Source organism: Natator depressus, chromosome 18 (genome assembly GCF_965152275.1).
Source record: "Natator depressus isolate rNatDep1 chromosome 18, rNatDep2.hap1, whole genome shotgun sequence".
NCBI classification, from domain to species: domain Eukaryota; kingdom Metazoa; phylum Chordata; order Testudines; family Cheloniidae; genus Natator; species Natator depressus.
The window spans coordinates 16,043,935-16,070,061 of record NC_134251.1 but is presented as its reverse complement, the minus strand read 5'-3'; the positions used below and the strand labels follow the sequence as shown (position 1 = coordinate 16,070,061).

The 26,127-nt window shown below is 43.7% G+C and overlaps 3 protein-coding genes across 7 annotated transcripts in view; 1 reads left to right on the top strand and 2 right to left on the bottom strand.

Moving 5' to 3' along the window:
* Window positions 1-50: 50 nt before the first annotated feature.
* INTS11 (integrator complex subunit 11) lies at window positions 51-21,087 on the top strand. 2 transcript variants are annotated; one of them, XM_074933911.1, is made up of 18 exons: window positions 51-102; window positions 1,701-1,893; window positions 3,187-3,284; window positions 5,113-5,186; window positions 5,468-5,696; window positions 6,583-6,681; window positions 6,784-6,818; window positions 8,383-8,521; window positions 10,456-10,520; window positions 11,255-11,444; window positions 14,275-14,358; window positions 15,652-15,741; window positions 16,445-16,607; window positions 17,661-17,768; window positions 18,470-18,531; window positions 19,237-19,379; window positions 19,797-19,926; window positions 20,953-21,087. In XM_074933911.1, exons 2-18 carry the CDS (start codon window positions 1,866-1,868, stop codon window positions 21,016-21,018), a joined length of 1,803 nt encoding a protein of 600 aa, XP_074790012.1. In that variant the 5' UTR covers window positions 51-102; window positions 1,701-1,865; the 3' UTR covers window positions 21,019-21,087. The 2 variants fall into 2 exon arrangements, with proteins under 2 accessions (XP_074790012.1, XP_074790013.1); XM_074933912.1 differs by lacking the exons at window positions 51-102; window positions 1,701-1,893; window positions 3,187-3,284 and adding an exon at window positions 3,327-3,466 and having other exon boundaries at window positions 20,953-21,086.
* A 195-nt stretch (window positions 21,088-21,282) lies between these two features.
* On the bottom strand, window positions 21,283-23,373 carry LOC141974305 (lysophosphatidic acid receptor 6-like). The gene has a single exon (XM_074933913.1). It carries the CDS (start codon window positions 23,367-23,369, stop codon window positions 22,332-22,334), a length of 1,038 nt encoding a protein of 345 aa, XP_074790014.1. The 5' UTR covers window positions 23,370-23,373; the 3' UTR covers window positions 21,283-22,331.
* A 23-nt stretch (window positions 23,374-23,396) lies between these two features.
* The window catches only part of PUSL1 (pseudouridine synthase like 1), a 71,518-nt gene continuing 68,787 nt past the window's right edge, over window positions 23,397-26,127 (bottom strand). For all 4 annotated transcript variants that reach the window (XM_074933914.1, XM_074933916.1, XM_074933917.1 and 1 more), the window contains one exon: window positions 23,397-23,535. The gene's annotated coding sequence lies outside the window, so the exon portion shown is untranslated. The remainder of the gene's footprint in view (window positions 23,536-26,127) is intronic.

Here is a 26,127-nt window from a genome sequence, read left to right as displayed (position 1 = left end):
GGCAGGGACAACCCCTCCAAGGCAGAGGGCGGGTCTTAGTTAGGGTTGCCGCGCATGCGCAGATGTCTCCGGGAAAGAGGGCCTGCTAGAAGCGAGAGCGCTGTGAGTCCGTTTGGGAGCCGCGGGCTGGGAGTGAGCGCGGGGGGGGCCCTGCTGCGGGGTCAGTGGGCGGGAGGTTGCAGTGCTGAGCAGGGCCTGCCGTGCTGAGGGGGGGGAGAGTTGGGGGGGCCCGCCGTGCTGCGGCTTAACTGGGACGTTTTGTTTTGATCTTTTTTTCGGATCCCAGCCTTCTAAACCTTTTTAAAATGGTTTTTATAAAATAATATTTTGTTCCTGAAAGTTCTTTTGAAACAAACAAAAAATAATCAGGACTTTATATTTCTGAAAAAAAGGGATGTTTTTATGTTGTTTCAGGATATTTCAACTTTATGAAAACACTTCATTTGGTTGTTGTTTTTGATGCTTAAAAAAAACAGCTTTTTCTAAATATTTTGATTTCGACTTAAACAACATTTTTTTGTTTGTTTTGATGATGATTTTCCCATCGGCGGTCATGATCACTGTTCCCTCTAAAAAAGAAAAGGAGTACTTGTGGCACCTTAGAGACTAACCAATTTATTTGAGCATGAGCTTTCGTGAGCTACAGCTCACTTCATCGGATGCATACTGTGGAAACTGCAGAAGACATTATATACACACAGAGACCATGAAACAATACCTCCTCCCACCCCACTCTCCTGCTGGTAATAGCTTATCTAAAGTGATCATCAAGTTGGGCTAAGCTGTGCGCGGGGTTTAGGATCTGTGTGCGTGTGCAGACACGCACAGCTTAGAGGGAACAGTGATCACTACCGCCGATGGGAAAATTGTCATCAAAACAAACAAAAAAATGTTGTTTGTTTTTTTCCTAAACCCTGCGCACACGGTGAAACACCGCGTGCACAAAAATTTGCACCGAAGAAATTTTTTGCGCACACGGCCTGTCAAAAATTTGCACCGAAGAAATTTTTTGCGCACGCGGCCTGTCAAAAATTTGAGGGAACATTGGTAGTGATAACACAACCTGACAACTTCCCGTAATGATTTATAAAATACATACTGCTCTGGAATCCCAGAAGCAGAGCTAAAGAATGTGCTAATTGTATTCAGACAATTTAAGGGGTTTTGTTATTTCCCAACTTAGAAGTTAATTGAACTAAGTCTATTCTCATCTTTGATTTAATAGCAGTTTGCATTGGGAAAGGGATGCAGAGGATGAGAGTCCTAATTTTTTAAAACTAACTCCCACTTCAAAATCAAGGCTGTAATAGGGAGTTTGTCTGCAGTTTATTAATAAATTAATGAACTTAGTCCTTGCTCAAGAGTCCAGGAGGCTGAAGACCTCACTCTGTCCGCAGATCAGGTACTTCAGGATCAGCAGCAGTCAGGCTTCCCACATACAGCCATGCCAATGTGCATCCCCTCTCACCTGGGCTGAATCTCTCTAAGGACCAAGAGAAGGATTCAGCCTCCATGGCCCAATCAGTCTTGGACTGAGTGACTATAAAACACTGTAATAATGTTAGGGTTAAGGAAACCAGTTTGTTTTTGGGGAACGTTAGCCTTGACTATATTGGAAACAGGCATGCATTTTTAGATGACACTAATAATGTGCCGAGTTAGCTGACTCTTTACTTGTCTGTATTCTTGTCTCCGTCTAGGAAGCCATGGGGCCCCAGCTGAACTCTTCTCTGTGATATTAGTAAATAAACAGATCAGTGGTTTGAAGAAAGGCTGGATCTTCTCTTGTTTTCAGTACCCAGTTATGGTATCTCTGAAATAGCCTGCTGTACAGCTAAGGTTCAAAGAGTTCGTCTCTGCTTAAAATGCCTGAAATAAAAGTCACTCCCCTGGGTAAGTTCAAACCACAAGGTGGAGCTGAAATAGGTAGAAAAGGTTTGGATGCTGTGACAGAGCCTTAAAGGAATTAAAATTAGTTAGAAATAACTAATATAGAAATGTAGAAATAACTCCAATACAGATAGCAGGAGATTTGTGCCTCTTTCCATGTTTTGGGATAGAATAGCTTGTTATAGTTTTAAGGGATTGGCAATCCACTTCCCGCAGCCCTTGTTGGCTGGAACAGCGAACTGCGGCCAGCGGGAGCTGCGATCGGCCGAACCTGCGGACACTGCAGGTAAACAAAACCATCCCGGCCGGCCAGCGGATTTCCCTGACGGGCTGTGTGCCAAAGGTTGCCGATCCCTGCCCTATCTTATACTTCTATCTATGTTACGTTACTTATATGTTACTGTGTTACATTTGTATAACTAGCATTCAGATTTGACTCCTCTCTTTAGGTTATCTTAATCTTGCTTTGCAAACATGAAGACAGAAAGAGACGTTGCTAACCTTGCTTTTCGATGTTAAAAGGATTAATTAATTAATGTTTATAAGCTGCCTCATAGATAGAAATAGCTAGATACGTGGAAAATATTATTTCTTGTTGTCCTTTTGAATTTGGCAAACGCTGTTTTCTGCCCACCCCAAAAATGTTTTTACTGAAGCTGGATTGTGCTGTGCGCCTCTTGTTTCCTTTGTGGTCTTGCTTCAGCATACATATTAGCATAGTTTGTGAAGAATGTTAGCTTATTTAACATTGCTGTAGAAAGAGTGGGGGTCATTGTTCTGTGGAGTACACAAATTCAAAAACAGCTGCTGTTACTTTGTGTAGCTCTGTCTCTCTGTGTAGTCTGCATACAGAGGATGTTCCTGAAAGATGATAGCAGTCTTAGTGATAAGCCATTTGATGGCATCTCCTTAAATATATCGGCAAAAATGCTGTTTGCTAATGTATGTCTTTTGGTCTGAAACTGACAAGCTGGGTGCTAAATGGAGAGCTGCACTTTCACGGAAAGATGAGACCCTGTGGCACAGAGGAGTGACTACAGGAGGGGGAACTCCAGATTTCAAATCCAGCCCTGCCAATGATTAACTATGTGCCATTGGGCAAGTCATTTCCCCAGTCGCCGCCTGAGTTTCCTCCTTTCTAAAATGAGGTTAATGATACTTGCCTCTTTTAATATGGATGTTGATGTTTATCTAGTCAGTGTTTTTCCCAGAGCTTCAAATGTTTATATCCTTATCAAGATTTAAGAGGTTACATAGACAGGTGATGCAGCTTCCTTTGTTTGTCTCTTGCTCCAGGGGCTGGCCAGGATGTGGGCCGGAGCTGCATCCTTGTGTCTATTGCAGGGAAAAATGTCATGCTAGACTGCGGGATGCACATGGGCTATAATGACGATGTAAGTATCGCAGAAAGACTGAATGCTGTGTGCAGATTCTTTAAGGTTTATCTGCCCCGCCTTTTCCAGTATTACTTCTGGTTCTATGGGTGCCTAAGCTACACAACCTACTTGGCCAGCTGTACCAGCTTCATTTAGAAATTGTTTGAAGAATCCAGCATAACGTCTTGGTGCACTCTCAGGTGAGGGCTCACTTTCCTCTGAAACCTCAGGTATTAACCGCTGCTGGAGTTGTAGTACCACGCTTGATGGACCAATATTCCCTCTGGCAATTCTGAGTTCCTGTGTGGGGACTAGATGTCCCCTCTTCCCCATATACGTTTGTGTTCTGTAGTTCCACCTCCCAGCCCCCAGGTGTTGTGTGAGCTGCCTGAAAACCTTAAAAAGAGGATCAGCAGGGCAGTGGATCCTGCATTTCAGGGTCATTTCACTTTAAGTGGCAGGAGGCTTCCTGTGTGCTTAAAACAGAGGTGGGCAAACTACGGCCCGTGGGCCACATCTGGCCCACGGGACCGTCCTGCCCGGCTCCTGAGCTCCTGGCCGGGGAGGCTAGTCCCCGGCCCCTCCCTTGCTGTTCTTCCTCCCCCGCAGCCTCAGTGCACCACGCCGCCAGCACGGGAGGGGGCTGCACTGCAGGGGCAGGGGAGAGCAGGAAGGGAGGCTCACCTGCAACCTCAGGGGAGCAGGCAGTTGGTGGGAGCGCGGCGAACACGAGCGGAGGACTCAGGAGGAGCACCGGGCGGCTGCGCAGCCGGCCAGAGAGAGGTGGTGCTTTGAAGGGGAAACGGCTGCTTCTCTCCAGCTGCGTGGCTGCCCCTGCTCCTCCTGAATCCTCCACCCATGTTCGCAGGGCCGCATTCTGAAGGGGGCTTTAGAGGGAGGGTTGAATGGGGGTGGAGTTCCAGGGCGCCTATCAGGGGGCGGGGGTGTGGATAGGGGGCGGGGCAGTCAGGGGACAGGGAGCAGGGTGGGTTGGATAGGGGGTGGAGTCCCGGGGGGGGCGGTTAGGGGCAGGGGGTCCCAGGAGGTTGCAGTCAGGGGACAAGGAGCCCGCGGGGTTGGATGGGTGGGGTATTCTGAGGGGGGCAGTCAGGGTTAGGGGAGGCACAGTCTTCCTTACCCGGCCCTCCATAGAGTTTTGGAACCCCGATGTGGCCCTCGGGCCAAAAAGTTTGCTCACCCCGGCTTAAAACATAAAACCCATCATTAGTTTGGTACTGGGATGAGCTTTGTTACCAGCCAGTTGATGGGACCCAAATCGAGACCTGCAGCATGTATGCTTTGCTGGATATAGAGTGATGCATTGTGGTGGTTGGGTTTTCCTCCTGACTCTGTTGTTTTGGCTCACGATGCCTGAATATTGATACCTTCTAAGAGAGAGAGGAGTAAGCTTAATTCTTGTGTGCAGATAACAGAATTCATAAAACACAGCACAGAGCAAACTACCAACTTTAGCAGAACTCTATGAAGAGGTCTGAAACCTACAAATGAGCACTTTGGTGAAGATAAAATGGATTAGCTATCTTTCTTCTTTGACGATAACTTAATTACTTATTTGCAATGTTCTAATAAACCCTCCCATTGGCAGTTTTCTCCTCCTCCTTCTTGGCACACTCTGCACTCATCTCTTTTATGGGGTTTAGCCTGTAGCGATCCACTTTATTGGTGACACCAGCATTCCCTGTTGTCCCACTGGAGTTCTGCCCTGTAATAAGATCACAGTGCATTCCTAAAGCTACATGGGCGGCTGACATTTGTTTAATGTCATGTTTTGAATTCAGTAACCAGTTTTGTTTAATATTTGATAACATGCTTTTGTGTCTTTTAGAGACGCTTTCCTGATTTTTCATACATTACCCAGAATGGAAGGCTGACTGACTTTCTAGACTGTGTAATCATCAGGTAAGAAAACTTGCTCCCGTCTTATAATTCAGATGCAAAAGAGGAAAGCACTGGAAAATAATTCTTCCACTTTCCCCTCCTACATTAATAAACTAGTCATCCTTAATGGCTTGCAGTTCTATACCGCAAAGATTAGATTGCACTTCTGCTTCATGCAAGGATCTCTCAGCGCTTTACATGAACTAATGCGTGTTCACAAGATCTGTGTGTTAGGTGACAGCAGTAAACATCTAACTAAGTGCCTGTGGGATGTATCTTTCATTCTGGGTGTTCCTTCACAGCCACTTCCATTTGGACCACTGTGGAGCTTTACCGTATTTCAGCGAAATGGTTGGGTATGATGGACCCATATACATGACGCACCCCACCAAGGCCATCTGCCCCATCCTGCTGGAGGATTACAGGAAAATTACTGTGGATAAGAAAGGGGAGAGCAACTTCTTCACTTCCCAGATGATTAAAGATTGTATGAAAAAAGTGGTAGCTGTCCACCTTCACCAGACAGTTCAGGTAAAATGAGTCACCCCGGGGAACTCTCAGAATAAATCAGTTGGACTGTTGAAGAGGAGAGTACAGGGTCTTCTATTGCTACACTTCTGTAGTGCCTGAGCCACAAAAAGGTTAAGTGATGTGCCCAAGGTCAGACAGAGAGTCAGTGGCAGACCCAGGGAAAGGAGCCCAGGAATCTTAATCCCCTCTCCTCATACCCCTGCACCTGCTAAGGAGCACTTTCACTTTAAACTTTTAAGATATTGTGTTTCTTGTCAGTTTCCCTTTGCAGCCAGCTGTGTGCTCTAAGGAGCTTGATACAGAAGGAGAAGGCTTAGTCAGTTTCCTCTGCAGCCCTTCCATGTATAAAGGGGGTGGAGGATTGTTGTTCCTCACCTAGCAAAGACCAAAAATAGGTGGAAAAACCAAAGTGCATATAAAAGAAAGAAACAAGCAAGAGATCAGGGTGGAGGTCCAGAAACAAGAGAAAGCAGGGAGGCAGAGACACAATACAAAATAGGAAGAAGGTGAGACAGAGATTACCCAGAGTCCTTTTAGTGGTTGCTGTTGAAGATTCTCAGGAGCTAGTGCATTTGTCTTGCAGTCTGTGGATTCTGAGGCACTTCGGGGGTAATCAGATCCCTTATTTGTTCAGGGTACTGCACCTGAAGTTGGTTCTTCTCTATGGTTTCCTCTAGCAGGAGTGTGGTATAGAGGATGCTGCCTCTCAAACACAGGGGGTGGGAAGAGGACAGTTGTATTGGGGAAGGGATCGGAAAATTAGCAGTGAAGAAACAGAGTAATAAAATCAGCTGCCATCAGTGCTCATAATTCCTAATTCATGAATTCTCTTTAACCACTGAGAGAGATGTCATCTAAAATTGGCTAAATGGTTTTGTCTATGTAGGTAGATGATGAGCTGGAAATCAAGGCGTACTATGCTGGCCATGTGCTGGGAGCAGCCATGTTCCAGATTAAAGTTGGTTCTGAGTCTGTGGTATATACTGTAAGTATACAGATAAATATTTATAGACCGATACATCTCCTTTGTATGGTATGTGTCCAATTATCTTTCAGGTAGTAAATGGGTTTTCTTTTCTTCCATTAGGGTGATTATAACATGACGCCAGACAGACACTTAGGGTAAGTAGGAAGCAGAGAGACTGTGAATTTTAATGTGTGTGATCCATACATGGGAGATCTGAACCTGCAACTCCTGTTAATGTATGGGAGTTTATTAGTGTTGATTCTGTGTTCTTGGATAAAAGACTCGGTCACTTAGTGCCTTCTCTCTTGGGAAGATAAATGCAGTTTTCAATTATGGAACTAAACAGGTTTAAAATAATTCCTCAAGATAGACTCTGAATGCACTTCTTCAGTATTATTCTTTTCTCTGGTGTATGGGCATGTTAATCCCCTTTTTAAGACTGCACAATAATTGGGTTTAAATGTTTTCCTGTCATGGCATTTTTTTATAGGTGTTAGCTTTCTAACATAGTTCAGATCAAATGCTATAAATTTGTAGTGAGGCATGTTTTGTTTTTGACTTGCAGTAATAAATGTTGTATCAGTGCTAAAGGAGAAGTATATTTATGTGTATGAAAGATTTTAAATGTTGCTGATCTTTAATAAAATGAAACCTCTTAAATTAGTCATCAGCAAGTAAATGACAACTTGTGTCTCAAAAATCTGTAGTGTTAGTTTCCATATTGTGCACTGGATTCGTTTAGCAAGAGACCATTACAGTGTGGTTCAATGAAGTTAGGATTCCTGGCTCTGCTACTAACTTCCTGTGTGACCTTGAGCAAGTCACTGCACAGTAATCTGGACAAACTGGAGAAATGGTCTGAAGTAAATAGGATGAAATTGAATAAAGACAAATGCAAAGTATTCCATATAGGAAGGAACAATCAGTTGCACACATACAAAATGGGAAATGACTGCCTAGGAAGGAGTACTGCGGAAAGGGATCTGGGGGTCATAGTGGACCACAAGCTAAATGAGTCAACAGTGTAACGCTGTTGCAAAAAAACCAAACCTCATTCTGGGATGTATTAGCAGGAGTATTGTAAGCAAGACACGAGAAGTAATTCTTCCGCTCTACTCTGCGCTGATTAGGCCTCAACTGGAGTGTTGTGTCCAGTTCTGGGCACCACATTTCAGGAAACATGGACAAATTGGAGAGAGTCCAGAGAAGAGCAACAAAGACGATTAAAGGTCTAAAAAGCATGACCTGTGAGAGAAGATTGAAAAAATTGGGTTTGTTTAGTCTGAAAAAGAGAAGACTGAGAGGGGTCTTAACAATTTTCAAGTACGTAAAAGGTTGTTACAAGAAGGAGGGAGAAAAATTGTTTTTCGTAACCTCTGAGGATAGGACAAGAAGCAATGGGCTTAAACTCCAGCAACGAAGGTTTAGATTGAACATTAGGAAAAACTTCCTGTCTGGGTAGCTAAGCACTGGAATAAAATTGCTTAGGTTTGGAGGTTTTTAAGAGTGGGTTAGAAAAACACCTGTCAGTAACGGTCTAGATAATACTTAGTCCTGCCATGAGTGCAGGGGACTGGACTAGATGACCCCTTCCAGTCCTATGATTCTGTGATTTCTGGGCCTTAGTTTTCCCATCTATAAAAGGTGGATAAGGACCATTATTATTCCTATATTAAGGTGCTATATATTATCTATTAGATTGTCGCTCTCTGTTTTTAGAGCTGCCTGGATTGATAAGTGTCGTCCGGATTTATTAATCAGCGAATCCACCTATGCCACAACTATCAGAGACTCCAAACGCTGCAGAGAGAGGGACTTCCTGAAGAAGGTCCATGAAAGCGTAGAGAGAGGAGGGAAGGTATGGTATGTGGCATAAGCTAATTGGGGCCTTTCCCAGTCTGTAGAAAGCATGCGCATCCGGTGGGTCAGTAGGGCTGTATTATTGCTAATATTTGAGCTGCCTTCTTACACAGCATGACGACAGCTCTGTTGCTCCACCAAGCAAATTTGGTGGTTGGTTTTATTGCTAACCTATGCTAGAAAGGGCAGGGTATTAAGTGGGTGTTCTTGCTTTTCTAGTGGAAAGGAAATGCCAGGGTTACAATCTGAACTCTGTCGTTCAAAGTTACAGAGACAGTCATGCCTGAAACGCAGACGTGTGCATTCTGTGCTCTAAACTCATCTCTTGGTCTCTTTCTAAATTTCAATGAATATCTGTCAAAATCTTTACACTTAACCATTCATAAGAAACAATTTCTAGTATAACCAGTGCTCTCATCTCCGTATTCCGTGCCCCACTATTAGACCCTGAGCAGATTTTTGCTGTAAAACCCCAAATATATGAGAAGTATTAACCTACCTACATCCCCTTCTGAAGCATTTTAAAAATGTTTGAATGCACTGCATGTAGCTTTCCCCCTTTTATTTGTTCAGATCTTTTCTAATCACGTCAATTTGAAATAAACAACTGGTCGTCTTGTCTACGTGACCACCAAAGCACATGGCACATAGCAGTGCTTATAATGTTAATAACATCTTAATGCAATTTTTAACTGTAGTTGGCTTTTGTGATTTTTGTGTGTCTTCCTTAGACACTTGTTTGTTTCTTGTTCATTCAGAATTTTGGTCATTGCCCCCCTCTTGTTAATTAAAAGCCAACTTTCTGTAGCCAGTGAGAGAAGTTTCCCAATAAAATGTGCCTTAAAGCAGTCCTACTTAAAGATGGATGTTGTATCTGCATTAAAACAAATAATTTAGAGCCAGATCCCAATGGTCAAGTCACTGGATTCTCAAGTAATGGAACTATGCTGATTTTCATGAGGATGTGGCCCTTAGTTCCTGAGGTTTGGACTAAATTAATCACTGATAAAATGGGAGGTGCAGTCTGTATGGCAATCACATGTTTACAGTTTTAATGGTGTTGTCTTGGTTAAAAGGTACATTAGTTCATCCCCAGTGACTTTGGTCATATACTTCATTCATTTATTGTTCTGTTCCCAGTGAGGGAGAAATCTGGATCTGCTTATGGAAGGAAAAAGTGAGTCCTCTGAGAACAGAGGTGGCATACAGATAGATCTCCCACCTAGAGACTCCTCTTAGAACTAGCTGATGATTTCTTAAGTATGAAGTTGTCACTGAATCTGGAAAACCAATCAGTAATGTAAGGTGCTGCCAGTTGGCAGCAAGCATCAGTGAACAGTTTGACAGAAGAAAATATTAGAGACATGAAACGACGCGTGTGAAAACTCTCCAAGGAGGCAGCTGTGTGTACGTTCTATGTTGGACTCTCACGCTCCTTGTCCCCTGGAGGGCTAAATAAGTTACTGCTAGGACATAACTGCTCCAGTGCGGCCTAGGCAGTTAAGATGAAAAGTGCTTGGCACAATGTAATTTTCCATAGACAATGCCAGAAATGTGGTTTTGTTTTTATTTACAGTATTTTATTGGAAACTTCCTTGCAGTGCTAAACAGAACAGTGTGGCTCCCTAAGTCTCCATAAAGCGTGTTCTCTGTTATATTGCAAGAATCCAGGGAGCCTGGGATGTTGCTTTCAGTATAAGTGCAATACCTCCTCTCCATTAAGAACAAATGATGAATAGGGAAATAAAAAGCAGCATCAGGAAGATCGGCCCTCTATGGGGAGAGTCTGGAAAGGAGGGCACATGGAGTTCATCTGCAAAATTGAATGTGCACCCATTGTGAGCAAGTGCAGGTGTTTGTGGGCACTAGTGGGGCACGTAATTTTTGCATAGTGTTCGCAGTATATAGTCTAACTCTCCACTTCAACTGCAGGTTCTTATCCCGGTTTTTGCTCTGGGACGTGCCCAGGAACTCTGCATCTTACTGGAAACTTTCTGGTAAGAACAGCCTCAGGTTTTCCATTTAAAACCTATATCTATTCCCCTTCCCCCCCCCCCCCATACACTTACTGCTCATTTTTTCCAGGATTCTGTGGTGTCTGTCTTGTCATGGATAGTCTTACATTCATCTCTCTGTCTCTAGTCTGTATCTGCCCATGCTGGCTAGTGTAGGATTGCTCCCTGTAGTATATTTTTCTAATGCTTTTGTCCCTCCACCACTTGGACACTACTCTGAAATATCTTGCTCTTTTGAGACATGCCTCACCTTGCCCCCAGACACTCAGTCTAAATTTTCCCTTTCCTTATTTCATGCCATCCCTCTGGCCTTGCAAAACTCTCCATGCTCAGGACAAGTAACTTTTTTTGGATGGCTGAATAAAATATTGAGTCTTTTTCATGAACATCGTCATGGTAAAGATCAAAAAGGAGAGGCTGTGTCTGGGTTGGAACATGTACATGATAATCTAAAGATGCCTTACTCTTAATTATACCCCGTAGCATCATGTTTAACATTCATAATGGAGCAGTTGACATTGAGAACTGGATTATCTAACATTAATGTGACATAGCAGTGATATTGGCTTATTACTTCCCCAGGTAAGTATATGCATAGAAATCTTAAGTCCCTAGACTGATTCTTGAGTACACAAAGGGGAGAGCCTGAGGGATTTTTGCCAGGATCCCACTTAAGCAACGACAGTTGGCTGACTGACTTTTCTCTCTCCCCAAAGGGAAAGAATGAACCTGAAGGCCCCAATTTACTTCTCCATGGGGCTGACTGAGAAGGCCAATCACTACTACAAGCTGTTCATCACATGGACCAATCAGAAGATCCGGAAAACTTTTGTCCAGAGAAACATGTTCGAATTCAAACACATCAAGGCATTTGACAGGGCCTTTGCTGATAACCCTGGGCCAATGGTACGTGGAGGTTAAGAACATGATAGGATTGATGTGCATTGATAGGAGATGCTTTAGTGCTGTTTTTTGCCTGGGTTAAGGAAAGCGCACAATTTACATAGCATCTGAGCTCCTCACAATTGTGAATGTATTTTTCACAACACCTCTCTGAGATAGTGAATTACTGTTATCCCCATTTTACAGATGGGAAACTGAGACCTAAAGAGATGAAGTAATTTGCCCAACGTCACATAGGAAGCGCCTATGGCAGACCTGGGACTCTACACCCAAATCCCTGTTGAATATACATTTTTTGCACTAATAAATCCAATCATATGCAGCAATAATGAAGCTTTTGTCTTAAACATAATAAAAGGAATAAACATACTACAAGACCTACCTTCTTGTAATTACAGGTTTCAGAGTAGCAGCCGTGTTAGTCTGTATTCGCAAAAAGAAAAGGAGGACTTGTGGCACCTTAGAGACTAACCAATTTATTTGAGCATAAGCTTTTGTGAGCTACAGCTGGCTTCATCGGATGCATTCAGTGGAAAATACAGTGGGGAGATTTATATACATAGAGAACATGAAACAATGGGTGTTACCATACACACTGCAACCAATGTGATCACTTAAGGTGAGCTATTACCAGCAGGAGAGTGGGGGGGCAGGGGGAACCTTTTGTAGTTATAATCAAGGTGGGCCATTTTCAGCAGTTGACAAGAACGTCTGAGGAACAGTGGGGCAGGGGGGATAAACATGGGGAAATAGTTTTACTTTGTGTAATGACCCATCCACTCCCAGTCTCTATTCAAGCCTAAGTTAATTGTATCCAGTTTGCAAATTAATTCCAATTCAGCAGTCTCTCGTTGGAGTCTGTTTTTGAAGTTTTTTTTTTGTTGAAGTATTGCCACTTTTAGGTCTGTAATCGAGTGACCAGAGAGACTGAAGTGTTCTCCAACTGGTTTTTGAATGTTTTAATTCTTAATGTCTGATTTGTGTCCATTTATTCTTTTACGTAGAGACTGTCCAGTTTGACCAATATACATGGCAGAGGGGCATTGCTGGCACATAATGGCATATATCACATTGGTAGATGTGCAGGTGAACGAGCCTCTGATATTGTGGCTGATGTTATTAGGCCCTGTGATGGTGTCCCCTGAATAGATACGTGGACACAATTGGCAACGGGCTTTGTTGCAAGGATAGGTTCCTGAGTTAGTGGTTCTGTTGTGTGGTATGTGGTTGCTGGTGAGAATTTGCTTCAGGTTGGGGGGCTGTCTGTAAGCAAGGACTGGCCTGTCTCCCAAGATCTGTGAAAGTGATGGGTTGTCCTTCAGGATAGGTTGTAGATCCTTGATGATGCGTTGGAGAGGTTTTAGTTGGGGGCTGAAGGTGACGGCTAGTGGCGTTCTGTTATTTTCTTTGTTGGGTCTGTCCTGTAGTAGGTGACTTCTGGGTACTCTTCTGGCTCTGTCAATCTGTTTCTTCACTTCAGCAGGTGGGTATTGTAGTTGCAAGAATGCTTGATAGAGATCTTGTAGGTGTTTGTCTCTGTCTGAGGGGTTGGAGCAAATGCGGTTGTATCGTAGAGCTTGGCTGTAGACAATGGATCGTGTGGTGTGGTCTGGATGAAAACTGGAGGCATGTAGGTAGGAATAGCGGTCAGTGAGTTTCCGGTATAGGATGGTCTTTATGTGACCATCGCTTATTAGCACCGTAGTATCCAGGAAGTGGATCTCTTGTGTGGACTGGTCCAGGTGAGGTTGATGGTGGGATGGAAATTGTTGAAATCATGGTGGAATTCCTCAAGGGCTTCTTTTCCATGGGTCTAGATGATGAAGATGTCATCAATGTAGCGCAAGTAGAGTAGGGGCATTAGGGGACGAGAGCTGAGGAAGCGTTGTTCTAAGCCAGCCATAAAAATGTTGGCATACTGTGGGGCCATGCGGGTACCCATAGCAGTGCCGCTGATTTGAAGGTATACATTGTACCCAAATGTGAAATAGTTATGGGTGAGGACAAAGTTCAGCCACCAGGTTTGCCGTGACATTATCGGGGATACTGTTCCTGACGGCTTGTAGTCCCCCCGCTCTCCCTCTGGTAATAGCTCACCTTAAGTGATCACTCTGGTTACAGTGTGTATGGTAACATCCATTGTTTCATGTTCTCTGTGTATATAAATCTCCCCACTGTATTTTCCACTGAATGCATCCGATGAAGTCAGCTGTAGCTCACGAAAGCTTATGCTCAAATAAATGTGTTAGTCTCTAAGGTGCCACAAGTACTCCTTTTCTTCTTGTAATTAGAAAATTAATCTACAGATGGCAAATCTGTTAAGTGCATTCCTCTGCATTGATCCAATCTATAGTTCTTATAACCAGTCCCTTTAAATTAAACTCATGACAGTGACCCTTTTAAAAAAAAATAAATAAATGTTGCATTGTTGCTGTTGATTTTGACAGATTCCTGTTCTAGTTCCATCCCAGTAGATCGCTCAGAAACCGTCACGGCACTACAGGCTAATAAAAACTCTTGAAGGGTTTATTAGGAAATGTGAATTCTGAAGTATTTTGTTTTATGGAAAATTTATGGAGATCTTATTATATGAAAATAAGGCACAGTTTGAAAAAATTCTCTCTGCCTCTCCCTCCCCTCCCCCCCAAACCCCACAGCTGTAATGAGTGTAAGCGGTACTGTATATTATTTGGTACTATATAGATTCATGGATGGAACTTTCTGGGTTCTATTCTTATGTGCTCTCTCCATAATCTGGGAAACCTGCTTTTTAATCATTAGGAAAAATGAATCTCTGTGTGGCAGCTCCTAACACTCTTGTTTTGAAACCTAGGTTGTATTTGCAACCCCAGGTATGCTTCATGCCGGACAGTCCCTTCAGATCTTCAGGAAATGGGCAGGGAATGAAAAGAACATGGTAAGAAATTCTGTGACCTTGAATGATGCTTCATATTGATGTGTGGGGCTACAGTCCAGTCGTTTTAGAAATAAACTCTGCCTATAATGGCAGTGTCTTTTGCATGTATCTTTCCTTTATCAGCTGTTATCTAAATGAGTCATCAGTTAGTAATAACCACTGACTGACCTTATTTAATTAAAGCATAATTAAAAAATGCTTTTTATGACTGGCATATTGCATTTGGACCAACTCCAGGCCCTGAAATTAGTGGATGTTTAGCCATTGGCTTCGCTGGGGCCAGGATTTGTCTCTGCTGGACAAGGATTCACCCTTTGAGGAACAGATGCAGCTTGATAAAATCAAGGTTTAATTACTGTGCATGAACATGACGCTTTCAGTTCTGATGGCATGTCTACACTCCAGACTTAAGTTGACCTATGTTAGATACCACATTGTGCTTCAATTAGGGGAAAACAATTAGTATTAACTCCTAACATGCTGCCTGTGATCCATGCGTGGGGACATACTGGTCCATTTATTTCAGTGGGACCACCTTATCAAGTATCCATGCGGGTCAGTTTTTACCCAGGGAACACTGGCTATGAAAATCATCGATGGTGAATAACTGTGGAACTCTGAGCGTTCCTCACGGAGCCACGCTCTGAAAGCCAGCCTGCTCTGGTGGTCTCAATAAGGATATAAAATATCCCACTGAGAGAGTTTCTGTGCACAAAGGCTGACGGTGACCTTTGAAACTCATAAGGTGACATTCCTCAGGTTTGAGACTGGAACCACTTTTTATATTTTTTTACTAAATATTTTGAAGGTCTTTTAAAAGAAGCCTTAATTTTGAAGGAATCCGATGAAACTGAATGATAACCAGGCCTTTACAGTCGGGGAGAGAGGGATTTCCTGAGGAACTGACATGGGTACGGTTTTTTTAGCTCGAGCTTTTGTGCAAGAGTTTGTTATGGAAATGTATTTTCAGCTGTGCTTATCTGCTCAAAGCTGTCTGTTTACCCGTGACTAGTAATAACCCTTATTTAGTAGCATGCAAATTTTAACAAAAGCCACCTTTTCAATTTAATCTTAATGCTTGTGCCATACTCGGGTCTTTATCGTACAAGATGCTAAGGGGCATAATTGAACAGAATAGATTCAGTAGCATCTAAACAAAGAGCTGTGGTATACAGGTCGAGAACCATGGAAACTTGCCGTCAGCATCATACGGCTAGCTCTGTCCCAAGAGAACAATTTACTGTAGCTCCGTTCAGTGTGCAAATGCTACGTATTTGTCTGGATTCCTTCCAGGTCATTATGCCAGGTTACTGTGTGCAAGGAACTGTGGGCCATAAGATCCTGAGTGGACAGCGGAAGCTAGAAATGGAAGGAAGACAAATAGTAAGTTTATTTTGGAAGGGCACCACTGACTTTCAGGGGACTTGCACATTGCACTGCCCTCTGTGTCGGTGAAAATCTCTCCCTGTGTTGATATACCAAGTAACATTTTAGCTGACGTGATTGAATTAGTTCCTTTGGTTGCACTGACAATGATTTGCATTCTGCGGCCATCCTTCCACGTGTGGACCCACAACTACAGTCGGTAGGAGTTTGGCTACGTGGGCAATGGCTGAACGATTGCCCCATAAATCTCTTACTGCCTGAAATCACTGTAGATGTGCCCAGAGGCTTTAATGGGTGTTTACTTCTATATGGAAAAGTACATAAATCACCTATACTCAGTGAGGTAACCGTCACATAGATTCCTGCTGGAAGGGACATTGCAGCTGGTAATTAAAATCCTTACATGGTGATTTTCTTTGGGCAAAGCTGAGACAGGTAGTGTATCCAGAATGATAGTCTGATCCTGCAAGGTACTAACTGCTTTCCTTGTATGGAGTTGACTGCTGTCAACTGCCCCTGACGTCAAGGATCTGGCTGTCTCAATTGTCCCACTTTCTGAAGGAGGTGTCTTGCTCACTCCAGTTACACGCGGACCCTGAGAGCTCTGGTTCAGTTACTGCGCAGCTTGTAAGTTGCGAACAAGCAAAGCAAGTATTGATGGGGGATGGTTTCTGTTTGCTTCTCCCCTTGCTCCCTGCAGCTGGAGGTGAAGATGCAGGTAGAATACATGTCCTTTAGTGCCCATGCTGATGCCAAGGGAATAATGCAGCTGATTCGCCAGGCCGAGCCACGCAGTGTTCTTCTGGTTCACGGGGAAGCAAAGAAGATGGAGTTCCTGAAGCAGAAAATTGAACAGGAATTTCGTATGTGACTTGTTTGGGTGTAGAGGGTGCTGGGGAGGATTCATCGTGGAAGGGGGAAGGATTAATTATTTTTATAGTTCATGTACTTTGGCCAGGACGTGAAATCTAGTTGAATAACGTGTTTTGATTGGCTTGATGACTCTCCAGATGGCATGGCTTGCAGTAAGCCCCTGCTGCAGGTTTAATGATCTTTGGGGACCAATCAGATGCAGTGCAGTCGAAGAAACAGAGAGTTATTGTATGTGTGCATGTATAAACAGGGATTTATTTCTGTAAGCTGTGTCTCTTGGACTCCTAAAACCAACAGACACTGGTGGGGAAAAGTTCTTTCATGTTTATAATTCCTGTACTACGGACTTAAGTTACAGTGAACAAGAGTAGAGGAAAAACTAAAACCTTTTTTGAAAGCAGCTGACTCTAAGGCGAGGTGGAGAATGATCAGCAAAGAGACCATTGTGTTTCACTCTCTGGATACTTATTTATTGGGTGCATTTTCCCAACAGTTGCAGGTGACTTTTGCATTAACTTGTTTTTATCATGGCTGTAAGTTCTGCGGCAGTCTTGCTGCAGCCTGTGATCTTGCCAACTCTCACAAATTCTCCAAGACTCAGGCTGGATGGGAGTTCTCCAAAAGAAACCCATGCTGCTGCATGAGGTGTTGCTGGTGATTCACTAAGTAGCATTGTTCCCTTTGTGGGAATTTGTGCTGTCTTCCATGGGAAAAGTATGTAAAAAAAAAAAAAAAAAAAAAGGCCGTGACTACTTGTGACTAATGATCCCATGGAATTTACCACACGTTTAGGGGTGTTAACTCTGGTGTCCTGGCAAGATTCCCTTTAGAACAAGTATACTGGCTATTTGCATTACCCCTTCAAGTTTCAGTTGAGTATAATGTTCTTAGTCCCTGTCCCAAATTGTTGTAAAGGGTTGTTGTTAAACACCCGCCGTGTTCCACTCTAGCTATGGGTGCAATGATAGTTCCTGTATAAAAATTCCTTTGGGTTTAGAAGCTCTATATGGACGTTTCTCCAGTATTGTTTGCTTTTAATACAGATGTCAACTGTTACATGCCTGCAAACGGAGAAACCACTACATTGTTCACCAGCCCCAATATACCAGTGGACATTTCCCTTGGATTGTTGAAGAGAGAGACTGCCATAGGTAATACACCAGTTAACAATGACTTTTCCCTTTCAGGCACTGCAGTTCTAGAACAGCTTGTTTTTACTGCTGAGTGTAAGGTTATGCATGGATGTGTGAGAAGGGGATGTTGTGGACACATTTATATGATCTTCCATATAATGGAGCTTCATCACTAGTGGGATGAAGAGTTCACCTGCCAATTTATCCCCATTCATAGTGTATTCACTGTTTTTTAAAAGCCCCATGCTGGAAAGTCAGACACACGTAGAATGGGGCTGCCCTGATATTCATCACTAATGCACTCTGCAGAGAGATTACCTGTCAAGTTTGCTTAATGGATAAAAATGCATGCTTCAGTGGGCCAGTTCCACCCCTATTGGAATTACAAGATAATCTGGTTTTAATCCCCCCAAACTTCTATCTAAACTGAGGAAGTGATGTGTGCTGCAAGATTGAGAGAAAGTCAGTGTTGCTGAGCCTGATTTGCCCCATCCCCAGGGAACGTCTTATAGCAGCCAGTTAGCAACTGTTTGTAAAAGGTCTCTGCCAAGGTTATAAGATCATAGACTAAACCTACTTCATTTCAGTTGAGGGGCTGGCAGTTCAGGCCCTCTTCTCATCATGGCCCTGCAGTCTGTTAGATCCCAAAGTGTTTTACTATGTGTGTATAAAAAGACCATTAATGACTTCGTGCTTCCTTTCTGTTGGTCCCACTCTAGGTCTCGTACCAGATTCCAAGAAGCCAAAGCTCATGCATGGCACATTAATCATGAAGGATAATGTAAGTGAAAAGGAGATTACTCTAGTACTTGTCTTGTGGCCTCTGCTAACAGTAAAGGTGTTGTGCACAGTCCTAGCTTCTTGGAAGCAGCTCAGCAGTGACCGCTCTGAAGTGTTGTGGGGCTATGAAGGAGATCCAGGTGTATGAGAATTCCCAGCTTCTCAACCACCAAGGTTGGTAGAGATCAGACCAACCCAGAGGCATGGCTCTCTGTCTCTGGAAGAGGACACTGGAGACATAGCTAACCAATCCACAGAGCCACTTCCAATACAGTTCTGCTTTTTGTCATGCTCTTGCCTCCTGCTGCCACACTATGGATGCATTTACCTTCTGGTCCAGGTCAAGAGATCTTATGCTTAGCCTAGTGGTTGTAGTCTAACTCACTCTTGTCATACAGGTGGGTTGTGCCAACTTTTATTCATAGAGCAGCTGTGCTTGACGGCAGGTTTGGAAAACAGGGAATGTATGATGGAGAGAGGTGTTTGTATGTATAAATCTGTGTACACACACACATTTAGCTAGCGGCTGAGTTTGTGGCATTGTCCACAATGTGCTAGGCCATTTAAAAAGGCATGGTCCATGCCCCAAGGAAATCTATGTGTTTGTCCTTTGCTCCAGAGTCCTTTTTTCATTATTGGGTAGCTCTCTATAGAGCTAATGTGAATGGCAGCCTGTGATTAATGGATTTCTCCTTTCCCTTGGCAGAGCTTCCGCTTGGTCTCTCCCGAGCAGGCACTGAAGGAACTGGGGCTTGGGGAGCATCAGCTGCGTTTTACCTGCCGTGTCCACATTCAGGATCCTCGCAAGGAGCACGAGATGGTGCTTCGAGTCTATAATCACCTTAAGGGGTAAGCATGCCACAGGCTGTTTAACAGCTGCTGTTCCAAAGCAGCTGTGTGTAGCTGGGGAATGTTAATAGGTGACAAAAAAACTATTGGTAGAGATTCCAGTGACTAAAATGTACAGATAATTCCTCTGCTCTAGACTGGTGGCCCTGCCCCTCAGGAGTGGTTTATGCAGACAAACCAGAAATCAAGCCCTGTGGGACCATGTGACTTTCTAATGATTAATATTCAAAGCCTGCTTATGCCTTTTTATAAGTCCTATTCTGCTCTCCTCGGCTGGCGGGTATTGGCTCAGACGGTGGCCTGGGAGGTGCAGGTGTTCTCTGTACTGATGCACTGATTGTAGGAGCTAGGTCTGTGTACTCAGACGCCCACTTCAGTACAGAGCAGGAATGCATAATGTACCTTCCATCTTCCTAGAGTCCTGAAAGATTATTCTGTTCAGCATCTCCCTGATGGATCTATCATGGTGGAGTCCATTCTGATCCAAGCCACAGCACAGTCAGAGGACCAAGGAACCAAAGTTTTGCTGGTGTCATGGACATACCAGGTAAGAATAAATGTCACTTCAGAAGACACACATTCACAAAGTGACTCTGGTTAGCTATGTTCTAACATGGGCCTGTGGTGAGGGTTGCAATTGTAAGGATGAGTTTCCAGAGGAAGTGGGTTATTGCAGTGAGGGAACAGAAAAGAGCTACTCCATCTTTGAGTTTGTTTGTTTTGAGTCCAGCATGAGCCACTTGGGCATGGAGTTACACCTCCCATGTGCAGCACAGACATAGCTGCAGCATCCACACGGCTATTTTTAGTGCACTAGCTCATGCTGAGCTATCATGATCGTCTGTCCAGGCTGGGGATCTCACACCTCAGCTGCAGTGTAGACACGATGTCTTAGTATGGGCTGCTCTACAGTGCTCTAGCCTGCTGGTTCAAACTTTCATTGGGCAGCCGCAGGCCCACAGGGCCTGTTAGAGTGCTGTAGATTTACAGCCCAGCTTGCCATGCACTAACTCTAGAGTCACCTCCTTTCCTTAAGCTTTCCCCCAGTGTTTTAGCCCTAATAAAACTACCTTTCCAGTAGCACCATCTCCTGAGTCTACTCCCACTGCCGGCACTGGAAACAAAATCATCAACCATCCTAAAATTGATGGCCTTAGCCATCAGCAATATGATGCAATGGGTGGAGTACTGGTAGCAGAGGGAAGGTTGGGGGTTGTATGAAAAATTTGAGTTGTGACTAGCAAAAAGCTCACCCCAGCAGAGGCACTAGTGTTTAATTTCATGGCTAGAGTTCTCTAGTGCCTAGGTTTTGTGGATTTCAAAAGGATTTTCTTTAGAGGGGAAATGTTTTCCTGAGAGCAAAGCAAAAAGAGAGACATCTGTTGTCTCAGCGCCCCCTCACGCTTTGTTCTTCCAAAATAGCAGACTTGGCAGTAACAAACTCCCATTTGTCAAACAATTCAGAAACAGTACTAAGTTTAGGTGTAGGCCTGTCAAAACAGCAGGCTCTGCTTTGCTGCCCTAAAAGAGAGTGGAGTGGGGGTGTTGCCACCTGACCTATTTCTCTATACAGGATGAAGAACTGGGCAGCTATCTTACATCCCTATTGAAAAAGGGACTGCCACAAACTACAGCTTGAGTGATGCAGCAATGGGGAAAATGGAACTTCAGAAGCCTTCCAGGTTTACCTCCATTTTTTACATTATCCAGAGCATGTAAATACTTGTTTTTTTAAATAAAACGTCTGTTGTAAAATATCCTGCAGTAGAGAGTATTTAACTATTCAGACAAAATTTTGCTTTAGCAGCACCGCTATCTCCCACTGGCAAAGCCAGTCACAAATATCAATTACTGCGCAAGCTGTTTGCATCAAGTTACCTGGAGCAGCTTTGACTGGAGTTCCTTGTAGAGCATGGTAAGAGATTTTCAAAGTCTTTCCCTTCACATTTATTTTTGTAATATTAAAAAGAACATTTGGATGACAGCAAGCACTTTGCTTTTTCAACATACATAAGAACATCACAGGAAGATGCTCCTCTTAACAGTATTTTAATTCACTCAGCCGCTTGTGAACAAAATGATTCAATTATCTTGTTGCTTCTGCATTGAACATAGGGTCAGCTGTCAACTTTAACAGTACAGAACACTGATAGGGGGTTAGAACTTAAAAGTAGGCCCAAGGGATTAAAACAAGCATAATATTTAAGTAGTTAACCGCATATGCATACGCTGCTGTGAACAATAGCTGAGGAGCTTCTGTATGCCCTAGGGGTCTCTTATTGAGAAGAAGAACATCCCTCAGGTAGAAAGCCAAGCTAACTTTCACAATGTTCAGCAAATAATGGGACAACAGGGAGGTGCTTGGTTATTCCCATTTTATAGATGGGCAGAGCTTCAATCATGAGCCAATGTCCTGCAAAGCAACTGGTATTAGAACTAGCCCTCTGAGTCCCAGTCCGCCTCGATAGCAGTTAAAATAAAGGATACCTAAGAAAGTTGAGAGAAGGCTGCAGATGATGGAATGACTCAGTCAAGTATTCGGTATACCAAACCATACTGGTGCAGGTCCATTGGTTCAGATAATTTGTGAAATATTTCATACGTCACCACTTTCCAAACAAAGGATTTTTTTGGTACTGCTTAGGCAATATTTCTACTTCAATGTTACTTACTGACACCCTTTAGCAGATGTGCCTGTGTTGTGTATAAATAGGACTTCAGTTTTTAGAGCTGAGGGGGGAAAAACTCTTGTGTCTTTAATCTTCTTGTTGTCTGCTGAGCCCACCCTTGCCAATTGGAGGGGGGCAGGGGTTGTAACAGACTCTGGTCTCCAAGGAAGTGGACTGACACCACCACCAAATTCAATTCATAGTCCCTGCCCTAACGAGTATGTGTATCCAGCACCTGAATACTCCTCCTCAGAGTTCAGGTGGAGAACTTACTGACCTTGTTTTAAAAAGACAATTCATTCAATTGCTGTGTTGTTGGTCTCACTGCTGGCTTGCTTTTATAAGGATAGTCACTGAATTTTCTGTCACAGATGGTGTAAACCTTGGATCTGGATCTGAACTTGAGGCCAAGCCGCCATGGCTTGCTGGAAGACGTGAAGTAGTATAGGATGGGATTCAGGCAGCAGCTGAAACTGACCAGGGCCAAAGTGACCCGGCGCATTTTGTAAATTAAGTTGGTAAACAGGCAACTTCGGATGAGCTGGACCCTCATCAGGAAGTGGAGTAGGTGAGTGAGATGATACGGAAGGAAACATAGGATGCAGATGAGCAGGATGAGGTAAATGGTCCTCAAGGCCTTCTTCTTGTGAATGCTGTGTCTGGTGTGGTTGATCCGCTTGGCGACGAGAGGGTAGCTGATGAGGATGATGGCAAACGGGATGACAAAGCCGAACAGCAAGGCACAGACATTGTAGGGCAACATGCGATGGGTCCAGCTGGTCAGCGAGAAGTTCTCAAAGCAGGCAGTCTTGTTCCCTGTGCCCTTGTTGTGAAGGGGCCCCCCAAGGATAAGCGGGATCGTGATGCTTGCAGCAGTGAGCCAAAAGCTGGTGACCACTGTCATGTAGTGGGTGACTTTAATCCGGATGTAGGTGAAGGGGTGCAGCACGGCAATGTAACGATCCATGCAAATGCAGGTGAAGAAGGCAATGCTGAGGTAGATGTTGATGTAGTACAAGGTCCCGGTGATCCTACAAGCCATGTCTCCAAAGATCCAATTGTTCTGGTTCAGGTGGTAATGGATTTTAAAGGGCAATATACACACGAACAAGGTATCTGCTACAGCCAGGTTGATGAGGTAGATGGAGTGCGAGGTGTGCTTGACATTGCAGGTCAAAAGGTAGAGAGCTAAGATGTTTTCTAGCAGTCCCAGTACAAAGACAAAGCTGTAGATGACACTGAAGAGATGGTACTGGAAGTCTGCTTCAACTAGTGTTGCATTAGAGTGTCCCCTGGCCAAGGTACATGAAGTGTTTTCCATGCTTTCCGCTGCAGGAGAACAAGTTCTGTGGGGATAGCCTAGATCCGTCTCTTCTTTCCAAAGATGAGCAAGTCCAAAGCTCCAGGAGCTCTCTGTGAGAACTCCAAGTTCTTACATCACCCAGTTCTGGTTAAAAATGTAGCTAAAGCTTCTACGCTCAGTAAGCCTAATAAGATAAAAATAAGTATTAGTGTGGTCGGGAAAGATCTTTCTGTCAAGTTACAATCAAAAATATCCCCTAAAACAGGAGACTGGTTGAGATTAAGCAGCCGCAGCCCCCAACTCATTTACATTTAACAGGCAGCTGGAGGAGACCAGTTACAGGAGCAAGCCAAGCCCCAGTTCTCTGAGATTAGGCATCCAAATTTAGGAGTGGTTGTGTGAGTTTGAGCATTGAACTGGGCCTAGCAGACCTGACTTCTGTTTCAGGCAAGTCATTTCACCTCTCTATGCCTGTTGCCCCTCCTACCCTTTGTCTTAGACTGCAAGCTCTTCAGGGCAGGGGCTGTTTCTTGTGATGTATCTGTACAGAGCCAAGCACACGTGGGCTTGGATGTCAGCTGGGGCCTGTAGCTGCTACTGTAATACAAATAACCTCTTGAAACAATTGGGATACCACCTCGCCATGGAGTGAGGTTTCATGCAGTGTTTGTAAAGTGCTTTGAGATCCTCTGGTGGGAGGCCCTAGTAAAGTAGATGCTACTATTCATTATACATTAAAGGGGCACAGTCAGTCCCCTCACTTGTCCTGTTGTTACAAGAAGCATCAAAGATTGTTATAACAGATTAGAGAGGTGGGGGGAAATAGTTTCACTTTGGCACGACAGGGTGAACAGCAAGTCTGACTACACAATCTGTTGGTGTGGGTCTTTCAGATAACAGAGTGGGGGAAAGGGAAATAACTGCAAAACCACACTGTGGCAGACCATGCAAGAATAGATCCTGCTCTGGTGAAGTGAACACCCAGTGACTACTCTATGATTTGACCCTGTCCCTGACAAGAAAAAAGGACAACCAAGAAATTGCAGCAGGCCTAAAACAAACATACTGATTCATGCACACAGACAAGGAGGTTGCAATGGTCTTGGAGCTATCTTAAATTTAATTCTCCATCTGAGGAGCAGCCAGGGTGATCGGAATAAAGAAGAGTGATGTGTGAGTGGAGAGGATACTAGTAAATGAAGTGAGCAGTGGGGTTTTGAATAGGCTCTAGACTTTGTCTAAAGGAAACAGGAGGAAAGAGAGAGTAATTTTACTGCCCACTAACCGAATGACGTGGGACAGAGCAAGTCCGTAAGAAGCAGAGGTAGCATCATGCAGGAAAACGTAGGGTTTTTTTCCCCAAAAGTGACATTTTTAGATATTTAACTGACAACACCAACCCACTCAAGTTAAAGGAAAATCTCAAAAACTCACTTCTCAAGCAGTCTGGGGATGAGAAATGACTAGCCAAGGCACAAAATCTACTTGCCCAGCATTACCACAATGAAAACAGTGACTAATATTCTAGTTGTCTGCTGTGAGCAGCACAGCTGTGCAAGATTGTAAAGCCACCATCTAAGTAGACATCAGAAACCAGGTCTGCCCCACTGAAAGAGGACGGAGAAGTCATTAAGTTCAGAACTGGTAAGATGAGTAACTCGGTTTAGATGTTCCACTCCCTTAAAGCGAACCTGCTTTGGATTAATTAGAGCAAAATGAGGATCAGAGAGGGAAGAAATAACACTGAAGACATTCCATCAGCAACTCTTTACAAACAAACAATTTAGCATCACAATACACATCGGAAGTAAATAAATCAAAGTGTCTTCATTGTACACAAGCGGGTAGAGGTAGCAGCAAAACTCTCCCCCTGTCACAACGCTAGGAGAAGCACCCAGTTCCCCAGGTACAGTCAACTTCTCCCTATTGTAAATAAACTAAATTGTTTACTGATGGTTCTCCTATTACCCAACAGCCCCCATTCTGCTACTAAATCAGCTTGCAGGACCAGCGCCTACATCTCTTTAAAAACCCCAATTCTTTCTGCCAAATTTATCAGCACCCATTTTACTTCTTGCATTTCATCCTGGATAATGAAAGTCACCATTGTGAGTTTCACTTGCCAAGCTCTCCCTGGTGCAAAAGTTCTGGTTTGCAAACCTGGTAGTGAAGAGGAAAAGGTCTGTTGGATTGGAAAAGAAGTTTCCATTGTTAGTAATGGAAACATTTCTGCTAGTCACAGGATAAACCCTTGTTTTTACAAAATTCAAATTTCAGGTCAAACTGTGATTTGACAGCATCCCTTTTAAAGCACCAGAAATGCATTCCCAATGTCAGGGTGCAATGTCCAATGAAGATTACATCCAAGTAGAAGGAATTAACAGCATAACAAGATATTTAAAGCAATAAATAAATAAAAAATTAGCATATAAGATGGTAGGTTATTTTCAAACATTTACCATGGGTGTTGCAAAACTAACTCAGCCTGATAATTTGGAGAGGGGCTTTCCAGCTTGTATTAAGATGTTGGCATTCCTTTAAAAAAATCCAGACACTAAACCAAGGATCGTGCTGATTTAGATGTTTTTACTTTTGAAGTGCTCATATAAGGCGCTAGCTTCTGAACGTGGAACTGACCAACTAACACCAGATCCTCTAGCTAGTTAAGTTGGGTCGTTCAGCTATTGGACAGACAGATCATGAGAGGGTTTTAGTTTTACCCAAGTTGAGAAACAAGATGGCAGCTGTGGGGGGTTGGTAAAAACATCTGTAGAGA

Coding starts and splice junctions, on each gene's coding strand:
- INTS11 (XM_074933911.1), top strand. CDS start 1,866: ATGCCTGAAATAAAAGTCACTCCCCTGG. Junction 5,697..6,582: donor ACCTTCACCAGACAGTTCAG/GTAAAATGAGTC, acceptor TTGTCTATGTAG/GTAGATGATGAGCTGGAAAT. Junction 16,608..17,660: donor GAAAATTGAACAGGAATTTC/GTATGTGACTTG, acceptor CTTTTAATACAG/ATGTCAACTGTTACATGCCT.
- LOC141974305 (XM_074933913.1), bottom strand. CDS start 23,369: ATGGAAAACACTTCATGTACCTTGGCCAGGGGACACTCTAATGCAACA.